Source organism: Paramormyrops kingsleyae, chromosome 10 (assembly GCF_048594095.1).
Source record: "Paramormyrops kingsleyae isolate MSU_618 chromosome 10, PKINGS_0.4, whole genome shotgun sequence".
NCBI lineage: Eukaryota > Metazoa > Chordata > Actinopteri > Osteoglossiformes > Mormyridae > Paramormyrops > Paramormyrops kingsleyae.
The window spans coordinates 7,368,995-7,389,639 of NC_132806.1; the positions used below are offsets into that span (position 1 = coordinate 7,368,995).

Genomic DNA, 20,645 nt, shown 5'->3' on the forward strand with positions numbered 1-20,645 from the left:
ATGGATGCACCCTCTGGTTTCCTAATTCTCTACATAACCCATAACACAGTCCACCACTATGTGTCCTCATTGGCTCAGTGTTAAATTTCCAGAAAGGATCCAGCATCGTTTGCTTTGGTTCGTGCCTTTTCAGCAGGAAGCTTTTGAATGGAATTTGACGTAAACCGAAGTGCTGCCCCCAGTACATGCGTGGCCCGGGAATACCCTTTCACATTCAGTGCACTGCATGCTGTCTATGCTCCTCTGTCATTGGACGACTCACTGTCAATCATGGAGTATAAATAGCCAGTAAGGATGGTGTTAATGCTGCACAAGAGGTCGTGTAATCCATCAAAAGTGATATTTCTTTCCTAATGGTGTGAATGAAAGAGTGCTGTTTAAACCACATTTTAACCTGTTAAACCTTCTTTTTGGTCTCAGTGCACCCATTACAAACTAACAAAGATGCTTGAGGCGTGAGCCACAGTGACACCATGTGTTAAGTGCTACTTAATAAACCCTCTTCATTTGCATCGCTTCACATTACTTTGATGAATGAGACCAAACAACGTGCACCATGGCCGAAAGGTATATTTTATGAATCAACAAAGGAATACATAAGACAATTATAAGTTATAAAAAGCATGATATCTATGAAGATATATGGCGAAAAATGAAACCGTAAAGGCCACTTGTGCAAAGGCCTTGTAAAAGCTCACTGAACAATGCTGTCTGTGAGGCAGTTCGGCCTCCTTTTTGTTTTTAATTTTGGCCTAATGCCTCCTTGAATATGTTGGACTTCATGAACTGTCTGTTTCCTTAATGTCAGTTTCATTTCCTATTTGGTTATTGCAGCCTTAATTGCCCGGGCTTGCAGTACTGCAATCACCTGGTTGACTGGATTCATGCCCTGTGATTGGTCACCTGGTCCATCTGGTCAGCACGTCCGGCTCACGAGATTGGTCAGGAGCTTCTGGTGGTCTGCCTTGTAAGGGAGAACAAAACTGCTGGGGACCAGAACACCACGTCCCTCCTCGTCCACCTGCCCCATCATGACGTAGTTTAACCCTGAGGAAGAGAAAAGGTCCATATGCTGTTCACCCATCGAACTGTCAGTTTGTCAATTTAATTCTGAAACCCAGCACTCAGATGTTACGATGTGGCATTAACAGTTGCATGGAGGAATGATTTCCTTAGCTATTAATACTGCTGTCCCATAGCCATGGTCTTTTTATAGGTCATATGTGGTATTTAGGTTGTGAAAGAGAATCTTGTTGATTCATGATTTTCTGGCTTGCATCCAGTTATAAGGTCACACTTGTTATACACTCTATTGGCAAAAGTATTGAGACATCGCTCCTAATCATTGAATTCAGGTGTAAAAATCACTTCTATAGCCACAGGTGTATACAATCAAGCACCTATGTATGCAGACTGCTTCTACAAACATTTGTGAAAGAATGGGTTGCTCTCAGGAGCTCAGTGAATTCAAGCGTGATACCGTGATAGGATGCCACCTTTGCAATAAGTCCATTCGTGAAATTTCCTCAGTACTAAATATTCCACGGTCAGCTGTTAGTGGTATAATAACAAAGTGGAAGCGATTGGGAACAAAAGCAACTCGGCCATGAAGTGGTAGATCACGTAAAATCACAGAGTGGGGACAACGCATGCTGAGGCGCACAGTGTGCAGAAGTCGGCCAACTGTCAGTAGCTACAGACCTCCAAATTTCGTGCGGACTACGGTACGTAGAGAATTTCATGGAATGGGTTTCCATAGCTGTGCAGCTGCATCCAAGTCTTACATCTTAATACTGCAGTATTAAAAGCCATTTTGGACAATTTCATGCTTCCAACTTTGTGGGAGCAGTTTTGGGGTGGCCCCTTCTGGTTCCAACATGACTGTGCACCAGTACATAAAACAAGGTCCATAAGGACTTGGATGAGTGAGTCTAATGTGGAAGAACTTGACTGGCCTGCACAGACCCCTGACCTCAACCTGATAGAACACCTTTGGGATGAATTAGAGCGTAGACTGCAAGCCAGGCCTTCTCGTCCGACGTCAGTGCCTGACCTCACAAATGCTCTCCTGGAAGAATGGTCAAAAATTCCCATAATCACACTCCTAAACCTTGTGGACAGCCTTCCCAGAAGAGTTGAAGCTGTTATAGCTGCAAAGGATGGGCCAACTCCATATTAAAGCCTATGTATTAAGAATGGGATGTCATTAAAGTTCATGTGTGTGTAAAGGCAGGTGTCCCAATACTTTTGGCAATATCCTCCTGAGACCCCACCCATTCATTTATGTCCATTGCAGTGGACATTTTGTTTTTGCATCTTTTCACTGATGTAAGGAAACGTATTTATTCCTGTGGTACACTAAAGAGGGCATGCTGTGAAATTAAAAATAAAAATACATTTGAAAAAATCTAAATTGTAAGATGTCTTATTTCCTCCAAAGACAAATAACTTACAATTGAAGGACACTTTTTTCCTTGGGTCTCAGGAGGATATAGCGTATTTTTTTGCCCACTGGATCCGTACCCCGTAGAGCATGAGAAATCTTGGCACAGTGCTTCACTGCTTCACACAGCAGTTCCTCAACACAATCCCTTGTAGGATAATAATGGTCTTGTTTAATTACCAGACATTACAGCACCTCAGCACATAGGTGTAACATTTCCAAGGTCATTCCATCCTGCCACTTCACTAATCAAAAATCCTCCAGCAAATTTTGAGTCCATGTAATTGTGAATGTCACCCGAGGAGTATAGCTTCCATTTACAGTTCTTGATTTTGCTAAAGACCATGAAACTATAGTACATTGTGTTTAATGCCCAAATTACAGTTAACAAAATAATTTTTAATGTTTAAGTTCAGTTGATGTGAAAATTCAGTACATCCATGAATGAGAAAGACTGTGACTACAAAGATGGAAATGGTATTTTGGCAAAAATGGAAATGAAACTTGGCCCAGGAGACAAGGAGAAAATAATGCACATAGTGTAATACATTCATAAATAGGTGTCTGTGTGTGTGGGTACAGGGGGCATGTGTCTGTACCTTTGCGCAGACTGGGGCACTTCTGGCAGACGGAGGTCAGTTTGACGGACGCGGTTTGGACCCCCTGGCCGATGACCAGCCTCCCAGGCTTGTAGGCCCGGATGTCGGACACGGTCACTGACAGGCCACCCTTGGCGCTCGCAGCCACAGCCGCTACCTTTCCTGTGATCACTACACAGAGGGGAGAAGCAACAGATTCAGTTCAACCTTCGCAACTTTCAATCAAGGTAATTGTAGTTCCATTTTTTTAAAATTAGTTTTAATTTTAATATGTTTATACAATTTTTTTTACCATTCAGTTTTGTTTCAGTTTAGTTTTAGAAGTTGTTAATCATGTTAATTAAATTGTATTTTTATTGAGCTACATGACTTTTTTTAATTGTAGTTTTAGAAGCCCTTGGTAGATTGTGTGTGAGTGTTGGGAAGTGGGCGGGTGGTTGGCTGAGTATCCATGCCCTAGTGCATAACCATAAAAGTATATATTTCTAACACTTCTCTCAGTTGTGCTGTTGCAGTGTCCATCTGTGCAAGCAGCAGACTGTTCAGTCTAGCAGTGGTCCGCAGTATCAAGGCCGGCAAGTTACACAACCTGCTTGTCATGGCCAGTGATTGAGCTGAAAAATACTTCAAAAGGGCTCAAATCTTTGTGGGTGTGTGGGTTTACAGATACATAATTTGTGGTTTACCCTTTACAGATAGGTGCATTTTAAGTCATACAGTTGCTGGCGATGAAATTTGCCAAGCTTATCGCCACAGATTAGCAAAATGACCTCATGTCATTTTTTATTTTCTGGGAAATGAAAGATCGATCTGCCAGTCAGATTTAATAATGAATGATTAGTTATGAATTATACACAGTCGTGTTGTGGGCTGGTACCTTGTGATCTCTTCTAAGTGTTGAATGAGTCAATGAAATCTCTTGTCCCCCATTACGGAAAAGGGAGGTAATGCATCATTTTGTCTGTTTGGGATCCTTATCGTCAGGCTACATTCCCTGTCAATTATTTAGAGGAGGGATGTCTGGTAGCTGTTAAGCCTATAGGCAGGCTTTTAAACTCAAAAATATAAGTCAAATTTTCATTTCTACTCATTTTTATTTTATTTTTGTTAGTTTTGTTTTCGTGTCTCACTTGCACGTTTAGATTTGATTTTGATTAACAAAATGCTTTCGTTATTATTTTTGTTTCAGTATTTGTTAATGATAGTACCCTTGCCTCAAATATAGCTATGAAAACACTGTTGATGCAGGTGTCTATATTCTGGGGGTATAACAGCAATGCTGAAGTCCTCAAGGAATAATAGCATTGCAGCTGTCTTGCAGGTATCAGAAATAGGGAGATGACTATTGTCCATACGTGCCGACAGTCTTAACTCAGGTGTCCTCAGCAAGTGCATCAGTGTAATTATGGACGTTGCCCAGCTTAGGCTTATTCTCACTGCCAGATTTATGGTGGTGAGGTTCAGATGGAGCTGCCATCCAGAACCAAGTTCCAGGTTTGAAGAAGGAGAACTGTATTCACATGCTTCTACATAATTCTTAACTTGATGGCGTTGGTGAATCTGTGTAAATGTATATGACTCACCAAATTGACTAGTGCAGAACCCAGCCTCGAGAGTAGTGTTCGTTTTACACAGCTGGGGGCACGGTGAGGTTGCTTTCACAGCTGCAAGCCACACACACAGTCAGTATCGTACTTATCTACACTTAACTACCATCACACACACAGTAATATACAAACAGAGTAACACAAGATATAAAACCAAAATGTCACAAACAACCAGACAAAACTGTAACACTACGACAGGGCACAAATACTTAGTAATAACTCAATTACTACTGAAGTACAAATTATGAACAAATCATGAACAAATATAGTTGCTACGAGTTAAAAGATGCGTCACGATTCATTAATGATGAACAAACATGAGATCAGTATTTCACTTGTATTATTCATTACTTGTTTAACTGATTAACACAGGGGTAGCCAATCTTATCTGCAAAGGGCCGGTGTGTATGCAGGTTTTTGGGATAACCTGTAGGTCAGCTGTTCAAACCCAGGTGTGAGGACTCTTCAGCCAATCAGTCTTCTAATTAGTAATCTAATTAGGGAGTTGCAGTGAAAACCCGCGCACACACCGGCCATCCATCCATCCATTAACTTCCGCTTATCCGAGGTCGGGTCACGGGGGCAGTAGCCTCAGCAGGGAAACCCAGACTTCCCTCTCCCCAGCCACTTCCTCCAGCTCCTCTGGGGGAATCCCGAGGCGTTCCCAGGCCAGCCGAGAGACATAGTCCCTCCAGCGTGTCCTGGGTCTTCCCCGGGGCCTCCTCCCAGTGGGACATGCCCGGAACACCTCACCAGGGAGGCGTCCACGTGGCATCCTAAGCAGATGCCCGAGCCACCTCATCTGGCTCCTCTCAATGCGGAGGAGCAGCGACTCTACTCTGAGTCTCTCCCGAATGACTGAGCTCCTCACCCTATCTCTAAGGGAGAGCCCAGCCACCCTGCGGAGAAAGCTCATTTCGGCCGCTTGCACTCGCGATCTCGTTCTTTCGGTCACTACCCAAAGCTCGTGACCATAGGTGAGGGTAGGAACGTAGATCGACTGGTAAATCGAGAGCTTTGCCTTTTGGCTCAGCTCCTTCTTCACCACGACAGACCGATGCAGCGCCACGCATTACTGCTGACGCCGCACCGATCCGCCTGTCGATCTCCCGCTCCATCCTTCCCTCACTCGTGAACAAGACCCCGAGATACTTAAACTCCTCCACTTGGGGAAGGACCTCCTCCCTGACCCGGAGAGAGCACTCCACCCTTTTCCGGCTGAGGACCATGGTCTCGGATTTGGAGGTGCTGATTTTCATTCCAGCCGTTTCACACTCGACTGCGAACTGCTCCAGTGAGAGCCGAAGGTCGCGGTCTGATGAAGCCAACAGAACCACATCATCTGCAAAAAGCAGAGACCCAATCCTGAGGTCACCAAACCGGACGGTTGTACAGGGACTGAACAGCCCTTATAAGGCAGCCCGGCACCCCATACTCCCGGAGAACTCCCCACAGGACTCCCCGAGGGACGCGGTCGAATGCCTTCTCCAAGTCCACAAAGCACACGTAGACTGGTTGGGCAAAATCCCACGCACCCTCAAGGATTCTGCGGAGAGTATAGAGCTGGTCCACTGTTCCACGGCCAGGACGAAAACCACACTGCTCCTCCTGAATCCGAGGTTCGACTATCCGACGGACCCTCCTCTCCAGCACCCCCGAATAGACCTTACCAGGGAGGCTGAGGAGTGTGATCCCCCTATAGTTGGAACACACCCTCCGGTCCCCTTTCTTGAAGAGGGGGACCACCACCCCGGTCTGCCAATCCAGAGGCACCGCCCCCGATGTCCACGCGATGCCGCAGATGCGTGTCAACCAAGACAGCCCCGCAACATCCAGAGCCTTGAGGAACTCCGGGCGGATCTCATCCACCCCCGGGGCCCGGCCACCAAGGAGCTTTTGAACCACCTCAGCAACCTCTGCCCCAGAGATAGGTAAGTCCACCTCCAAGTCCCCAGACTCTGCTTCCTCATTGGAAGGCGTGTCGGTGGGATTGAGGAGGTCTTCGAAGTATTCCTTCCACCGACCCACAACGTCTCGAGCTGAGGTCAGCAGCGCACCATCCCCACCATAAACAGTGTTTAGCCTGCCGGTACTCATCAGCTGCTTCCGGAGTCCCACAGGCTAAAAAGGCCCGATAGGACTCCTTCTTCAGCTTGACGGCATCCCTCACCGCCGGTGTCCACCAGCGGGTTCGGGGATTGCCGCCGCGACAAGCACCGACCACCTTATGGCCACAGCTCCGGTCAGCCGCCTCGACAATGGAGGCGCGGAACATGACCCATTCGGACTCAATATCCCCCGCCTCCCCCGGGACATGGGCGAAGTTCTGCTGGAGGTAGGAGTTGAAACTCCCCCTGACAGGGGATTCCGCCAGACGTTCCCAGCAGACCCGCACTATACGCTTGGGTCTGCCAGGTCTGACCGGCTTCCTCCCCCACCAGCGGAGCCAACCCACCACCAGGTGGTGATCGGTTGACAGCTCTGCCCCTCTCATCACCCGAGTGTCCAATACATGCGGCCGCAAGTCCGATGACACGACCACAAAGTCGATCATCGAACTGCGGCCTAGGGTGTCCTGGTGCCAAGTGCACATATGGACACCCTTATGCTTGAACATGGTGTTCATTATGGACAATCCGTGATGGGCACAGAAGTCCAATAATAAAACACCACTCGGGTTCAGATCGGGGGGGCCGTTCCTCCCAATCACGCCCCTCCAGGTCTCACTGTCATTGCCCACGTGAGCATTGAAGTCCCCCAGCAGAACGAGAGAGTCCCCGGGAGGAGCGCTCTCCAACACCCCTTCCAAGGACTCCAAAAAGGGTGGGTATTCTGAACTGCCATTTGGCGCATAAGCGCAAACAACAGTCAGGACCCGTCCCCCCACCCGAAGGCGAAGGGAGGCTACCCTCTCGTCCACCGCGGTAAACCCCAATGTACAGGCGCCCAGCCAGGGGGCAATAAGTATGCCCACCCCAGCTCGGCGCCTCTCCCCGTGAGCAACTCCAGAGTGGAAGAGGGTCCAGCCCCCTTCGAGGAGACTGGTTCCAGAGCCCAGGCCGTGCGTCGAGGTGAGCCCGACTACATCTAGTCGGAACTTCACAGCCTCGCGCACCAGCTCAGGCTCCTTCCCCACCAGAGAGGTGACATTCCATGTCCCTAGAGCTAGCTTCTGTAGCCGAGGATCGGATCGCCAAGGTCCCCGCCTTCGGCCACTGCCCAACTCACATTGCACCCGACCCCTATGGCCCCTCCTACAGGTGGTGAGCCCATTGGAAGGGGGACCCATGTGCCTTGTTCGGGCTGTGCCCGACCAGGCCCCATGGGTGTAGGCCTGGCCACCAGGCGCTCGCCATCGAGCCCCACCCCCAGGCCTGGCTCCAGGGGGGGGCCCCGGTGACCCGCGTCCGGGCAAGGGAAAACGTGAATCCATTATGTTTTTCTTCATGAGGGGTCTTTTGAGCCGCACTTCGTCTGGTTCCTCACCCAGGACCTGTTTGCCTTGGGTGACCCTACCAGGGGCATAAAGCCCCAGGCAACTTAGCTCCTGGGATCATTGGAACACGCAAACCCCTCCACCACGATAAGGTGTCGGCTCCAGGAGAGGTCATCACACCGGCCCTTTGCAGATAAGATTGGCTACCCCTGGATTAACATAAATAGCAACAAATAAAGTATTTGCTTGGGATAAAAGATGCATCATGATTTATTAATGATGAACAAACATGAGATCAGTATTTAACGTGTTGTTATTCAGTACTTGTACCTTCAATAGTTCCTTCAATAGTTGAAAAAAATTTGAAGAATTAACAGATATTGTAACAAATGTAGTAAATACTTGAGATAAAACATGCATCACGATTCATTGATGATGAATCACCATGAAATCAGTATGTAACCAAGGTGGGGTTTGTGGTTAATTAATACATAAGTAATAGTATAATATTATATTATTTGTGCCCTGTCAAGTTGCAACACAACAACATGAAACTGCATGGGCTACACAGATAGGAGACTGTACACTTTCTCTAGAATACCTAAAAACTTCTGAACAATCTGACATACTCACGCTTCTGGTTTGGTCCAGGTTTCTTCACCACTGTTTTGGTACTGTTTTGGCGCAGCTTGTTCATTTCAGTATCTACCTTGGACTTGGATTTTGCTGCAGGTTTCAGAATGGGTTTAGTGTCAGGCTTGGGAATAGGTTTAGTTCCAGCCTTGGGAATGGGTTTTATTCCTGGTTTAGGAACTGGTTTAATCCCAGGCTTGGGTGCAGGTTTGGTGCTAGGCTTCTGAATGAGTTTAGTTCCAGGTTTGGGAATGAGTTTGGTTCCAGGTTTTAGAGTAGGCTTGGTTCCAGGTCTGTGGATGGGCTTAGTTTGAGTTTTAGGAGTGGGTTTGGTGCCTGGCTTGATCTGGGGTTTGAGTCCAGGTTTAGGTGTTGGTCTTGGTTTTGGTACCACCTTGGCATGACCTGGTGCGGCAGTGGGTTTAATGGCTGGTTTAGGGCTCCATTTGGGTTTGAGTTCTGGGGATGGAACGATGGGCTTGCTGGGCTTAGCACGAGGAGGTACTGATGGTACTCTGGGTCCTGGGATGATATAGTTTCCTACAGTAGGCGTTCTGGACCCACGGGGTATGCTGGAGTAACTGGCCATGAAGCCATCAGAGGTCACACTAAGATCAGACACAAACTGGACCAGGAGGTTATTCCCACTGGTCACTATAGTCCTGGAAGGGGACAAAAGAAAACAGACATAATGGCGCAGAAGGTAAACAGCTGAACTTAGCTGCTGAGAACCCAGAAATAGCTATACTTTAATAATTAAAAATATATATTAAAATAAGCGAAGCATAAGTATTGTTTATCCATCCATCTATCTTCCAGCAGCCAGTGTAGGGTTGGTGGGGGGGACAGACAGCTTAGGGCAGAAGGCAGAAAAACACATGGGATGGGATGCCAGACCATCCCAGGGTACACAGACACAGACACACACACACACACACACACACACACACACACACACACACACACGTACGCACATGTTGGGTAAACATATCTTTACGGGGATCGCTCATTCATTTCTATGGGAAAAATGCTAATGCTAACTATAACAACCTTAACCCCTATCCAGCCCTAAACATAACCATAAGTAACCAAGCAAAACACAAAGGTTTTTGCATTTTTAGTTTTTTCATTGCAGTCACAGATTTTTATTTATAATGTTGTGGGGAAATTGTGTCACCATAAGGTGAGGTATACCCGCTCATGCACACACACGCACACACACAAACACAGCCAGACAGACACAAAGTCACACAACGGGCAATTTTGCAACATACAGACGCTCCTCTACTTACGAACTTTCAACTAACAAACTTTCAGATATACGAACAAAGAGGACTGAACATCCAAATGGTGTTCCTTGGGCTCCCGTTTCCTGTCCGCAACATCAATTTTTTTTTCTGCGCGCCAATTCCGCCTAGTACGACTTCTGGCCGCTACTCCCGCCGCGCAGCAGCGTAGCGTGCGTACTGCCAGCATCCTAGTTCTTTGTGTATACCCTTAATATGATGTTGAATAACGACTTACGAATATTTCAAGTTACGAGCGACCATTCGGAACGTATCTCATTCGTACATAGAGGAGCATCTGTACTTCTAAAAGTCAAACATTTTATGGGGACATAGGAAACATAGGGTTTTGTGTCAAAGTTTGAAACCTTATCGCATACTATAGCTACAGGTACAGTTTCCCATGCAAAATTTACAAGAAAATCAATGTTTTCTTTTTATTGCATAAGCTTTATCATATCTGTGGTGCAGGGGTTACCTGTCCAAAATCAACATTAGGGGATTTAAGTATCACTACCTTACTTATTTTCCAGGCAGTAAAGCTTCACAATAATTGTGGGAGCTGCTAAGGAGTGAATCTTTAAGAAAGAAAGATATTCAATACCTGTTCCAGATGGACATCTGCATTATTCAGTTCAGTAAATGACTGAGACTCACTTGGGCACCTCGGTGCCGCAGAACTTGCCAATCCGACGGGAGTCGTCCGTTTCGCCGCCGTTGAAGAATGCCACGTAGTCATAGCGACAGTAGCTGTCGGCCTCTAGGTCGAACTTGTCAAACTTTACTTCAATCAGCTGTGTGATAGGAAATACACGCACACTGCACGTCATGTGACCCGCCTGACAAAGAGCATAATGTTGAATGATTCCCTAATAGAATCAATAATTTAATATCCTCAGCAGACAGAATGTCCATATCGAGCTGACAGGCTGGCGAATGAACAGCCACATCCAGAAGCGGCTTTGCTTAGATTAGGGGGCCATTGATTATGTGCTGACTTGCTGTACTTTCAATGACACCATTCATTCCCCAGAACAAGCTGGGCACCTGGGCTTGGCCCAAACACACAGAACCCCCCTGTCAGAGCGGAAGTGGTGAAGTGGGGTGAGGAAGGGGGGGGTCTTAGAGTCCTACCATGTTGGGTTCCACGGAGATGTGCCAGGAGCAACTGATGCCTGCTGGGTAATCCACCTCCGGCCAGTTGGGCGTCTTGACTGTCCCCTGTGGCTTCGTCAGCCGACCTCCGCAGAACTGGTGCTCTTGGATTCGGAGTAAAAGAGCAAGCCCTGAAATCCCTTTTGGGCACCATTTATATTCTCATCTCTAACCCTGAAGGTTCTCTTCTTGTGTTACTACGTGACATTCCAGTTCTTGCATTAATGAATGACATTTTACGTCTGCGTGAGCAGATATTTCAGAATATATCCTTTCAAAATAACATTATCCTGCTTATGCAGGATATCCTGCTTACCTTCATTTAACTACCCCTGTGAGATGCAAGAAGGAAACAAAGCAGAAATAAACATAAAGAACCTTATACCAGGAAATACCACATCTTAAAGGTACAAGTCTGGGAGAGAAGAAAGTGCTCACAGACGATCATGGGACAGAAGATTTACAGCGTTCCCTCACCATCCACATGTGGTTTGCCCCCACGAAAGTAGGCTATGAAGCCACGCCCCCCCGTCTCGGAATCTGACTGCATCTCCACCATCATGGTGTTGCTGGTGGAAATAAGGCTGCCAGGACGGAAGGTTCCGCAGAACCGGCCCAGCATCTGTGCCGTGCGGGAGTGCCCATTGTAGACGTCTACAAAGTCATAGCGGCAGCGTGGGTCAGCCTCCAGGTCGAAGATGCGGAAGGACAGCATGACCACATGGCCTTCTGGGACCTGGTGTGGTGACAGTTATACAGTAGCTGATTGGGTCTGATGCAACCAGACACTGAGCTACAGCAGGGTGATGTATGCGTGATGTATAGGAAGGGGAACGTGGGCCAAGGCGCAGGAGACTCACCGTAATATACCAGGTACATTTCCGGTTGGGTTTGTAGTAGTTGGGGAAGCCTTCGCTAGCAAAATAACCAGAATCTGTAACAAGATGACCACCACAGAGAAACACTGGCCTGAAGAGAGGGACAGAAATGGAGAAAATAAAACTTTTTTATACGGAAATTTTAGTTTTAACCACAATTACACCAATGCTGCATAAAAAAAATCTCTTCATATGCAGGAAGTTTCAAAACAAACAGTTATTAGTGAGATCAAGAAGTTCTTCGCTAATCATTTTGGTACAGGAAAAATAGTCCACTCAAATATATATAATACTTGTTGTGAGTGTGTTTACTCTTGTCTGGAGCTTAAGGAAATGGCTGAGTGTCACTCAGGGGAGTTTCAAGCTATTGAAAAAATCAGTCAAGTTTACGTTTTTTTTTTTTTGAGGCAAAGTCGGTACTAGAACTCGTGGCCATAGGTGGAAATTAGCGGAAAAACATTTTAAACTGAATTTGAGAAAACACTTCTTTACACAGTGTGTAGTTAAAGTATGGAATAGTTTTCCTGTTCATGTATTCCAAGATAAAACCCCGGGTTCCTTTAAATCAGAGCTAGATAAGATTTTAACAACTCTGAGCTATTAGTTAAATTCTCCCCAAACGAGCTTGATGGGCCGAATGGCCTCCTCTCGTTTGTAAATTTCTTATGTTTTTATCGGGGCTAAAATACTTGGGGCTATCACCCGAGTTATCAGACCTACCTATGCCCATGGTGTCACTTTCATCCAAACCCCAGCATCATAACTCACAAAAAACATACAAACAAACACAGGAGAGGGGGATTCAAACCCCTGACCACACAGTACAAGGTGACAGCACCTTCCAGTTATTTACTGTTTACCCTAAAGTCCATGCAAAACATTTTTAAGATTAGAGTTTTTAATTTTTAAGATTAGATTTTTTAATTTCTGCTGACCCTGGGATTTATACCAGCAGCCTTCCAAACTTGGGGCCAGTATCAGCGAGATTTGTTGATTGGTTAGAGAATGTTTCAGATTTAAGATAACCCAGTTTAAATGCACTTTATCTTCAGTCATTTCCATTTAACCTAGACTACCTTAAATCTGACAAGTCATCTTGCTAACCAAAAAACCCAACTTTGTGACGCAAGAGCCAGGAGAGTCACACACCACAGTTTTTGCATAAAAAATATTTTATTGAAAAGATGATTGTTAAAAAAAATGGCATATTTTTGTCTGTGATATTGTCTCAATCGTTTTATAGTGTCATACGAAAAGGTTGTAAGTATTGTATCGAAGCCCAGATCTTTTCTGACTTCAGCAGCAGAAGGGTGTGATGAACTTGCCTTCAAAACCAGTGTTTTTATAGAAGTTGGTCCGTTGGAGTGCACTAACACAGCACACACCAATGTGGCCCACATGCACCCCCTCCTCGCCACACACAAACCCAGAAAACTCACAGAGGCTGTATTAACAGCTACAGTAAACATACACACACGTCACTGTATAATAACACTAATGCAAACACATATATACACACTTACACTGCAGACATTGATCTGAGTTCCAGCACATTCCCTTCAAAGTTTTTACTGTAAGATCCTTCCTTGCCTCCTGAATGAGCTTTTTAAAAGCTGTTTTAGACAGAAATGTGTTTATCTGGAAAAATGTAAATTTTAAATATAATGTGAGAGAATGCCAGAAAGCAGAACATACACAAATGTTATGGCTTCTATTACCTTTCGCGTGCAGCATTTCACAAATACAGTGTGTACTCTAATTGCTGATTGAATGGTTAAAACACACACACACACACACACACACACACACATGTAGGGTAAACATATCCTTATTCATTTCAATGGGAAAAATGCTAACGCTAACTATGACAACCTTAACCCCTACCCTGCCCTAACCATAACCATAAGTAACCTAACAAAATACAAGAGTTTTTGCATTTTTAGTTTTTTCATAGCAGTCACCGATTTTTATAAAATAGAGTTTTCCCTTATGGGGACCAGGAAACCGGTCCCCATAAGGGAGAAAAAACTGATATTTATCACGTTATGGGGACATTGTGTCCCCATAAGGACAAATAAACCCGCTCACACACACCACACACACACACACGCACACACGCACACGCACATACAAGGCCTGTGACCCACAGCAGGCAAACAAGGTGGGGTTCATGCCTCCCACTTCCTGCAGCACCCCACCCCCCACCCCGCCCTCCACCTCCCCAAACTTTCTCCAATCTCCTGCCGACAGTCAGTTTCTCCATTGAAGCCTCCATCCACTCTCTGTCCTTTTTAATCTCCTTCTCCGTCACCTTCTTCTCTGGCCGTGCAGAGCATCCGGATTTCACTCAGCGATTCCCCTCCTCCCCCTTAAATATTTTGTCTGCATTTTGACCCACGCCACCCCCCCACACAATTTCATCCATTTATTGAAATTGTCATCTTTCATGTGATTTGCTGTGTCTGTTAGTCCATCCATTACTTCATTCATCTGCATGTCAGGCTGTACATGACGCTACGTGATGGTAAGGCAGCCGGGAACCTGATCATACCCACAAACATTCAACGGGATGCATTTTGCTAAAACATCAGTCGCCACTTCTTAGAGTTTGTGGTAATCTCAGGAAAATTAGCCAGACCTACTTTATTTCTGCCAGAAAAAACTGGCCAGTGAACCCAGGATCTTGAGCTATATCCGCCTACGGAGCAGAAATTGTCAGCAACCGCCACGGGGCAGTCAGGACTCTGCCACAGCAGACGTAATAGCCTGGTATTATATATGGGTGCTGTGTCTGTCCTCACCGTGCCTGGGACAGGCTGATCGGCACACAAGCACACAAAACTAAGCCTGCAGCTTCACATGTATAACACAAAGACAAAATATAAATGAGATTGACAGAGACATACCCTCCCTCACACCCAGACACACACACAGATATGAAGGTACATTGGAGACACTCACAGCTGGCCTCTTAGACACATGCCGACTTACCTGGTGAAGTTGCTGGTGTCTGTGCCGTGGCCCTGACCCTGTGCCCAGCCGACGGACAGGCAGAGCAGGATGCAGAAGACACATACGCCTGCCCCACAACACATGCTGCCGAGCTCAGCCGACCACGGGGGACAGAGAGGGAGGCAGGCAGGGAGCGGGGAGGCGTGGAGACAGGGAGAGGGAGGGAAGGTCAGACACGGCAGGCAGGGCGAGTGACTGAGAGACCTGAGGAAAGGGAGGGGAATTTGGAGGGAGAGGGAGACAGGAGAAGGCAGGGATAGCGTTAAGTCTTTCCCAAACACTGTTTCTAACTTGAAATAGAGGGAAAGTGATGAAACAAAATAAGTGATGTCATTCGGTGTGTATGCATGTTTGTGAGTGTGTTTCACCATTTCTTTTGCTCAATTACCACATGTGAACACAGAGATGTACATACCTTGTGTCACGATGGGCACAGAGAAGCAGGCGAAGGAAGCCGTGGATACGGACAAAGGACTTAATTCGCGGGGTAACACACTATGTAGAACACACGTAACGTTAATGACCGGACTGGGGAAACAAACTGAAACACAGACTAAATACATTGAACTAATGACAGCAGCAGGAAACAGCTGGTGAACATGGGGAATCCACATGGGGTAGATGAGGGGGCGCGGCACACGGGAGGATCGGACGAGCAGGGCAGGACACCTTGTCCTGCTCAGCTACTCATCTATATTTTTCGTGTTTGTTGTCTTTGCTGGCTTCCTGGACATCCTGCAAGTGTGTGGGAACAGAAAATATGCCCGGTGGGTACAAATGGACATTACGACCCTGACAAAACAAACGTGGGAGCCATGTAGAGGTTCCCAGCGCGACCGTCTGGGATCATCCTGAAACGTTCAGACTCAAGACCTGCCTGAGAGCTATTATGTGTACAATGTATATGCATATTTGCCAAATGTAACAAGCAAGATGCAGAATGTTAATGAACTGTTTGGATTATTCTTGTAGAGGCTATATATATAAAATTGTACATATATATAAATAAAAATTTACAATTGTATCCTTCAAGTGTTTCTGCCTTTTTCTAGCAATTAAAACACAGTGTTTGCTGATCTTGAAAAAACCTACAAGCTAAATGCAATGTGGTCTTAAACTTGCTTAAGTTACTATGCAATATGTGAGTGATGTAAGTGTCAAAGTTGGTGTTGTATGAACCAAAAGGTTAAAGACAAATTTGCTGATGATAATTTCAGAATTTATGTTAACGTAAAATGCATAATTTAGTATCTGGTAATGTATAAGATGAAAGACGTTTTAAGCTTATGGTGTATGTGTGTATGGGTGTGGGTGTGTGCGTGTGCACGTGTTTGTGCAGTTTTCGTCCATACTCCATATTCACTGCTGCTACTGACTATGGCTCTGTGCAATATCTTGGCAAATGTGCAATTACCAACCTACCCAATAGTGTCACTTATCTATGACAAAAGCCCTTCCCCCTTATTTATTATATTTATGACACCCTTGCATATACCCCCCAATGTCTCTTGTACCTATACATTGTATATACTGTGTTTATTATTCTTATATCTTGTACTGACACTTTCTTGCATCTTTGTGGTCTTGCTAGCTAATTTCGTTGTCCAGGCAACTGTACAATGACAATAAAAAGTCTTGAAGTCTTGAAGTATTGTGGACTTTCGAAACACGTGAATGTGAAGTGATTGTTTAGTAATTATTCTGATTGGACATATTTTTTTTGGCGAGTTGGTGCTCGATATATTTCAAAGCAACAGTTTTTTGACTGTGTACCTGGTATTATAATTTTGTGTTTTAAAGTAAATACTTAGAAGAAAAGTTATATTGTCTGTTTACTCGCATTACGAAGAACTGTTTGTTTGTTTGACTGACAAGTGGTACAGACATGGGAAATTAAACAAACACTATAAGTACCAATATAGGTGCCTTTCCTAAACTGAACACTTAGGCGTCTAAAATGTTGGAATAAAAAGAAGCTTCCTTGTTCTGGCCCCACGTCCCTGTGCTGTATAAAATTTTGGAAGAGGGATAGACTATGTACTATGAAGTAAATTCCCAGTTACATGTGTGTATGGACTGGTATATTTCAGTGAAACCTTGCTGTGTTGGACTACACAAGCATGACTCGGAGAACCAAATTGCTTTGAAATCTAGTTTTGCCCTCAACTAAGTTTATATATAACTGGTATTTTATGCTCCTTGAATACAACCCGAAAGTACACATACTTTATACTCAGTACTTTGGGTCTGGCACAGAATTGGGCCCGTCGTTAAAGTGGCTCGATCGTCTTTCACATTGCAACATGCCCGTCTGTCTCCATGACTATTCACTGAAGTGGTTCCCTTCTTCTCTACTTGTTTTCCCTCTCTCCCTCTCTCCCTCCCTGTTCAGCTGGTGCTCGGCCTTGAACACAGCTATCTTCCTTTGCGTGGGAGCATGGCCGCTCGCTTACGCTTTCCTCCTGGAGTTCTGCTTGTTTCCGTAGAGCTCCATCAGAAACTGGCCCGTTTCTGGGATCCTCGTTCAGTATGACCTGCTGAGCACCATAGTTTTCACTCGGCTGAACTCACTACTAATTAGCCTGTGCTAATTGACTGACATTTGCCATCTTCCCATTTTGTGGTAGCTACCTGTAAGAGATGAACAATGATGACAGTAGCAAAAAGCTGCTGGATGTTAACCCGTTTCCTGAGGCAATCCCTTCTAGTATGGTGTGGCAGAATACTAATGTAAAAAGAATCTGCAATCTGCTTTTTGCTCTGAATGCAGATCATAGCCTAATGGCAGCACTGTAGTAGCCGCAAGAAGGAAATAGTGCATGTCTGAAATGAGCAGAAATCATTTTTAGCACACATTTCAGTTAACCTCCTCAGGGAGTGCTGTTAATGCAAACCGGCCATTTCAGCTGGCATTGTAACGTGTAATTGTGGCTGAGTTTGATGGGATGGATGGTCAACAAGCCTCCCTATGGTTCTTCTGCCAGGCCTGTGGGTTAGTCGTTAAATGATGACTTCATAAACATAGAACAGGTTTTGCTGGTTGGACTGGCGGTAATGAACTTTTAATTTTGCTGGAAAATGTTTAAAATTTATTTCTTATGTTGACTTTTATTTAGTTACTGATGAGTAACATTATGGGTATTTGTGAAATCAGAAGACTACATGTAGTATTGATATAGTTTTTATAACATATCATCCATCTTCCAATTGTTCATCCCTGTACAGGGTCAAGGGGGGATCCTTGACCCTGTATAGCGCACAAGGCAGGGGTACCATGGATGGGATGCCAGCCCGTTGCAGGACAGCCTCGTTTACCTAACTATATATTTTTGGGAAGTAGGAGGAAAGCAGAGAGCCCAGAGAAAATATGAGGGGAGAACATGCAAACCGCAGAGTCTTAGAGAGCAGGAGTCAAATCCCCAGCGCTAGAGGTGTGAGGCTATAGAGCTACACACCGTAATATTCGCCACGCGGTGACGGCAAGTTAAACTGCACAAGCTCACGCTCCAACATTTCCACCTTGAGCCTGTTTTCCCACAAGAACTTTTGTGTCATTGTACTTTATATAGTGTAGATGTCACTTAATTACATTCTTTCTTAGGGGATTTTTCTCAAATCTACGCCACTCTAGCCTCCTCCCAGGTCCCTCCTCACTTTGGCCCCAGTTATGGACTGGACAAGTGGAGACGAATATTTCCATAAATGGTGCCAGCGACTTTGTTTAGCTGGCAACAGAGCTGTTTAACTTCCTGCTTTGTTTTAAATATTTTAACTCACCCAAAGTTTGCTTTCATCGCCTGCTTCTGTCCCCTGAATATCCAACCAGTAATTCTGTATCCATCATTCTCAAGGCCTCTCATATCTCTTGTTCACTGCTGACCTTGAAAAACATTTCAGTTCCCTCCATAAACAAGTGCTTTAGGATTAGCTTGGGGCCAATTTGTGGCTCTGCAGGTTAAGGCACTGGGCCTGTTATCAGAAGCTTGTCAGCCTGGTATCAGCTTCTCTAGAGGGATCAATAAAGCATCATTCTGTTCTAATCATTTTGAAGAGTTTACTCCAATTCAATTTCATTTACACAGGTTTTGTCACGCTTCCCAGTCTGTGGGTTAAAATCCCATCTCAGTGTGTGGGGGGTTTGCATGTTCTCCCTGGGTCACATTGGGTCCCCTTGCCCATAGCGTTTGGTGTATACAGTACCAGTCAAAAGTTTGGATACAACCACCCATAGAATGGTTTATTTGTACTACTGTCCACATTATGAATTATTATAAAGACATTGAAACTATAAAATAACACTTATGGGATTATGCACTGTCCAAAGTATTAAACAAACAACAAAAAATATATATATTAAACAAAAAAGATAATTTGTTGGGGGGGCAGCTCTGTAGATTCAGACTCAGAAGGTTGCCAGTTCAATCCCGTGGTCGGCAGAGTGATCCCACCATCAGGGCTTTGATCCTTTAACCCCAATTGCTCCAGGGACTGACTGACCCCACTGTCTCCTTTACCCCAGTTCCATGAGGTGGCCTCCTAGGATGCTCTGCCAGCTGTCCTGAAGGAGGTCCCACACAGGTTTAGCACTCATTGGTGGTTTTCATTCACTATCTGGTCACACTCCTCCAAAACCATTTCTACTGATTTTAGGTCAGGTGACCAGGTCATGCGATGCGACATTGTCATTGTCCTTTGTTGTTGGCTTTCATGTCCAGACTTTTGACTGGTTCTGTATGCCCCGTGATGGACTGCAGTACCATCTAGGGTGTAGGCCTTGTACCCTGTGCTGCCTGCATAGGTTCCAGCTCTGTAACACTGATTTGGTTAAGTACAACATGGAAAGGATATTGACAGTTTGAGTTATAACATCGACTCACTCTTACACAACTAAAGTTACGATAGCCAAGACCGTGTCCCCTTCTACTGCGCTTTATGTTTTAGTCTGAGATGCAGAAGCTACAGATGTCAGACTGATTTCATGAATGCTGTAAAGTTAGTAGTCTGAATAAAATAGAAAGTGAGACAATTCTAGCTAAGTGTAACAGGCAGCAGAAGCATTTGTAGTGGAGTTTCCAGTTAAAACCAGTAGAGTCTGGATTTCTCACTGCTGTGCCACATGTGACTATTGCAATGAGGTCAAGAGAGCAGCCTGAGCCACGCAAGCTACAGGCTATGTGTGTCTGTGACATTTAGCGAGGTGTGGTGGTTTCTAGAGCTGCGTCTACTGCGAGCCATGAGGCCACTGAACGGTGACATTATCTCCACGAACAGCCGTCACTACTGAGAAACAGCAGGCTCATTCTTGGCCAACTGTGACAGCTTGACAACTGCTCGTTTCCACTAGTGTTCGTGCTTAAATAAGGGCAGCAGATAAACAGCCCCCTTTATCTAACGAGGTCCTGCCCCATATAGCTTAGACTCGAGAGAAGACCACATACACAGTTTGAGGATCGAGAGGCAGATATTTAGGTGAATATACAGTGCAAAGCTAAATTAAACACAGGACATTTAAGTGGTTTTATAATGACGTCATTGAGGGTTCAAATCTTGAGGCCGCGCTTTGTGTTGGGCTGGTTTTCCCCTGCAGTCCAAAAGC

General features: G+C 45.3%; 1 protein-coding gene across 1 annotated transcript; it reads right to left on the reverse strand.

Annotated features, from left to right (window-relative positions):
- Positions 1 to 552: 552 nt before the first annotated feature.
- On the reverse strand, positions 553 to 15,591 carry LOC111835427 (procollagen C-endopeptidase enhancer 2-like). Its single transcript, XM_023795734.2, has 10 exons — positions 15,465 to 15,591; positions 15,029 to 15,253; positions 12,020 to 12,128; positions 11,637 to 11,895; positions 11,139 to 11,263; positions 10,662 to 10,798; positions 8,719 to 9,380; positions 4,626 to 4,706; positions 3,043 to 3,213; positions 553 to 1,047 (listed from the first exon to the last, which is right to left on the reverse strand). The coding sequence occupies exons 2-10, from the start codon at positions 15,130 to 15,132 to the stop codon at positions 917 to 919; spliced, it is 1,779 nt and encodes a 592-aa protein (XP_023651502.2). The 5' UTR covers positions 15,133 to 15,253; positions 15,465 to 15,591; the 3' UTR covers positions 553 to 916.
- Positions 15,592 to 20,645: the final 5,054 nt, after the last annotated feature.

Bases quoted from the DNA above. Each gene is read 5' to 3' on its own strand.
- LOC111835427 (XM_023795734.2), bottom strand. From the start codon at position 15,132: ATGTGTTGTGGGGCAGGCGTATGTGTCTTCTGCATCCTGCTCTGCCTG. The intron at 9,381-10,661 runs GTGAGTCTCAGT...GTCCCCTTCCAG, and splicing joins TGCGGCACCGAGGTGCCCAA to GACTATAGTGACCAGTGGGA. The intron at 1,048-3,042 runs GTACAGACACAT...TCTCTTCCTCAG, and splicing joins GTGCCCCAGTCTGCGCAAAG to GGTTAAACTACGTCATGATG.